The 3,133-nt window shown below is 62.8% G+C and overlaps 1 protein-coding gene across 1 annotated transcript; it reads right to left on the reverse strand.

Moving 5' to 3' along the window:
* Positions 1 to 558: 558 nt before the first annotated feature.
* On the reverse strand, positions 559 to 1,826 carry LOC137467222 (maestro heat-like repeat-containing protein family member 9). The gene is made up of 3 exons (XM_068178746.1): positions 1,681 to 1,826; positions 1,211 to 1,358; positions 559 to 965 (listed from the first exon to the last, which is right to left on the reverse strand). Exons 1-3 carry the CDS (start codon positions 1,818 to 1,820, stop codon positions 669 to 671), a joined length of 585 nt encoding a protein of 194 aa, XP_068034847.1. The 5' UTR covers positions 1,821 to 1,826; the 3' UTR covers positions 559 to 668.
* Between the last annotated feature and the right edge of the window lie 1,307 nt (positions 1,827 to 3,133).

Below are 3,133 nucleotides of genomic sequence, written 5' to 3' on the forward strand. Positions count from 1 at the left end.
AGGGCAGTGACAGGGGACCTGGCCGGCAAGAGCCCGGAACAGCACAGGGCTGGGCCCAGGCAGCAGCGCAGGGCGCGGGCACCGTCCCAGGCAGCTGCGGCTACGAGAGGGCAGAGAGCTGGGAGGCAGCTGAGCGAGGCAGCGCTGGCCATCAGGCTCACCTCCACAAGGAACGCCAGGGCGGGCAGTTCCCAGCGTGGCTCCTGTGTGCTGAGCAGCCGGAGCAGGTTGCGAGCGATCCTTGAGCACAAGGGGATGGAGACACAGGACATCTCCCTGGCAGGAGAAAAAGAAACCAAGACTTTGGGCCGGGGGACAAACCTCTCCCAGGACTGACTCACAGAGGTCTGGCCTTTCCCCAGCATCCTGTAAGGGCCCTGGGCTATTTGGGAGGTGGCTCCTTGTGGGCTCCCTCCTCTCCCAGCCTTTTCCAGTCGGCTTGGCTGTTCCTCGGTGACAAGGCCCTCTGGCCCACGACCACGGGGACTGTGTGGGGCACCCTGGGCACTGAGCACAAATGTCAGAGGCAGTGGGGAGAAGGGGGTCTCACCTGGCCAGCAGACCCACGGCATAGTGGTGGGTGTCAGCACACAGCAGCGTGTCCCAGCCACACTTGCGTTCTATTGCCACCACCACATCCTCGTGCTGCATTTGGCAGAGCAGGGACTTCAGGGTCCGCACTGCAAACCTGCATGCAGAGCAAAGCCCAGGTCACGCTGGGAGCACTGGCTCCTGCCCTGGGCACCTGGCAGGGACAGGAGGACTGGCATGGAGCACCTGTTGGGGTTGGTGGCAAGGCCGTATTGCTGCTGGCATCCCTTCCAGAAGGTATCGACCTCCGCTGGCACATCCAACGTGCTGAAGAACACTTGGAAGAGCAGATGCACAAAGAGGCGGGGGAAATACACGGTCACTACATGTGGGACACAGGGCATCTGGAGGATCTTCCACATCACCACAGTTGCCTGCAAAGGACAGAGCAGCCCGAGACAGTGCTCAGTGCCGAGGTGTCCGTGTGGCAGGGCCCGAGCATGGGAGGGAGAGGCCCGGAGAGACACAGGGGGAGCACCGGGCCTGGTGGTCCTGAAGCTGCCCCGAGGCCAGGTTTCAGCCCAGCGCCTGAGGCAGGGAGATGCAGTGGGGGAAGGAGGATGCAGAGCTGCTGGACAGGTGGCCTTGGGGCCAGCAAAGGCCAGTGTCAGAAACTCACAGCCAGGACAAAGACACCCGTTTTGTCCCCATCGGAGGTGCACGTGCTGTGCTCTGGCCAGCTCCCCAGCACATCGAGGAGTATCAGCTGCGCCGGCTCCGCAGTCCTGGGCGAGCACATGATGCTCTTCCACATGGTCAAAGCAGCTCTGTGGGGTCAGAGCTCTGTCTCAGAGGAGTCTGGGACACAGCACCGTGGCCTGGGCGGCAGCGGGGAGCTGAGCTGGCTGCCAGCCCTGCCTCTGCCCACTGCCCCTCGCCAGCAGCACCCAGACAGCCCAGCCCTGTGGGGACAGGTCCCTGAGGGCCAGCGAGGAAGCATGGCAGAAGGCTCGGGGGCTGACGTGCCAGGGCTGGCAAAGGGAGCAGCCAGAGGGCCCTGGAACTCTCTGTTGGTCAGACACCTGGGACAGGCTGTATAGGCTGATGGGCTGGGGAGCCCTGAGCCCTCTGGGCAGGTGGGCCCCATACCTGTCACAGGATGGGGCCACACGCAGGAGCGTCATTACTACGTCAGCAGGCTGCTCTTTGGTGAGATCCAGCAGGGCCCTGTTCAGCCTGTGCTCAGCAAACTGATTGGCCATGAGCCACTGGTGGATGTACCTCACCATGGCAGGCACCTGGAGAAGGCACGGGGAGACTTGGAAAGCTGCCAGAGGGAGGAATGTCCCCAGCTTCCCCAGAGAAGTGCTTCCCTTGCCACCCCACTGCCATGGCCCTCAAAGCCAGGGATGTTCCACAGAATGCTCCAAGCGCGGTGCTCGGCTGAGCAGTGACAGCAGGCCCAGCCCAGGTGGGGATGGCTGCAGGTACCTGCGCTGTTCTGCGGAAGAGGCCACGGGTGCGTTCCTGCTCTTGTGTGCGCTGCACGGCTGCATCTGGCAAAGAGCGAGCGCAGCCTGAGCTGAGGGGCTGCGGGCGAGGCCGGAGAACACAGCCCAGCCCTGCGCTCCCCAGGTAGGAACAGCCCCGGGATGTCCCAAGGGATGGAGCACGGCTCTGGGGTGTCTGTCCTGGCCCCTATTCCGTCCTGTCCATGGGCATGTCCCCAGGGGATGGGATGGGATGGGATGGGATGGGATGGGATGGGATGGGATGGGATGCAATGGGATGCAATGGGATGCAATGGGATGCAATGGGATGCAATAGGATGCAATGGGATGCAATAGGATGCAATGGGATGGGATGTGGCCAAGCTGGCTGCAGCCACCAGCCCTGCAGCCCAGCAGCCCAGCTCTGCCACTCACCCTCCTGCAGAGGCTTGAACCGCACCACCTCTTCAGTCTCCTGTGCTGGGCCAGCTCCAGGGCCTTCTTCCTCTTCCTCCACCCAGGCCAGCTTGGGCACTCTCGGGGATCTCTGCTCCATGTCAGTGACTGGATTTGTGACGACTCACAGGAGAGATGTCTCAGAAATCTCCGAGTCAGCAAGGCCTGCAGTCGTGCCTGGAAGGCACCTTCAAGAGAGAAGCCTCAGGAAGGCTACAGGACAGCAAGTCCTGCACTCTGGTCTCGAGGGCTCCTTGCCACAAGGACAGGAGACTCCTGTCAAGGATTGTGGTCTGGCCTCGAGGGCACTGGTGGCAGGGATGGGAGATGCCTCTGGGGCACCAAGTCCCACGGTCTGCCCTCGAGGACACCTGCAGAAGAGAAGCCTTGGGAAGGCCACGGGTCACCAAGTCCTGTGGTCTGGCCTCGAGGTCAGCTGCAGGAATAGCACCTCGGAAAAGCTCTGGGTCAGACACGAACAAGTGTGCTGTGCGGGGGCTCCTCACGGCACCGCTCTGTCCCGTCCTGTCCCGTCGCGTGCTCCGAGCACTGTGGTGTGGCCTTGTCACCACCAGCTCCTATGTCACCCCGTGTCACAAAGGGCCCTTGGACACGCTGTCCCGTTCCATGCCACGGTGACCATGCTGCACCATGTC

This window comes from Anomalospiza imberbis, unplaced genomic scaffold (genome assembly GCF_031753505.1).
Source record: "Anomalospiza imberbis isolate Cuckoo-Finch-1a 21T00152 unplaced genomic scaffold, ASM3175350v1 scaffold_54, whole genome shotgun sequence".
Lineage (NCBI taxonomy): Eukaryota > Metazoa > Chordata > Aves > Passeriformes > Viduidae > Anomalospiza > Anomalospiza imberbis.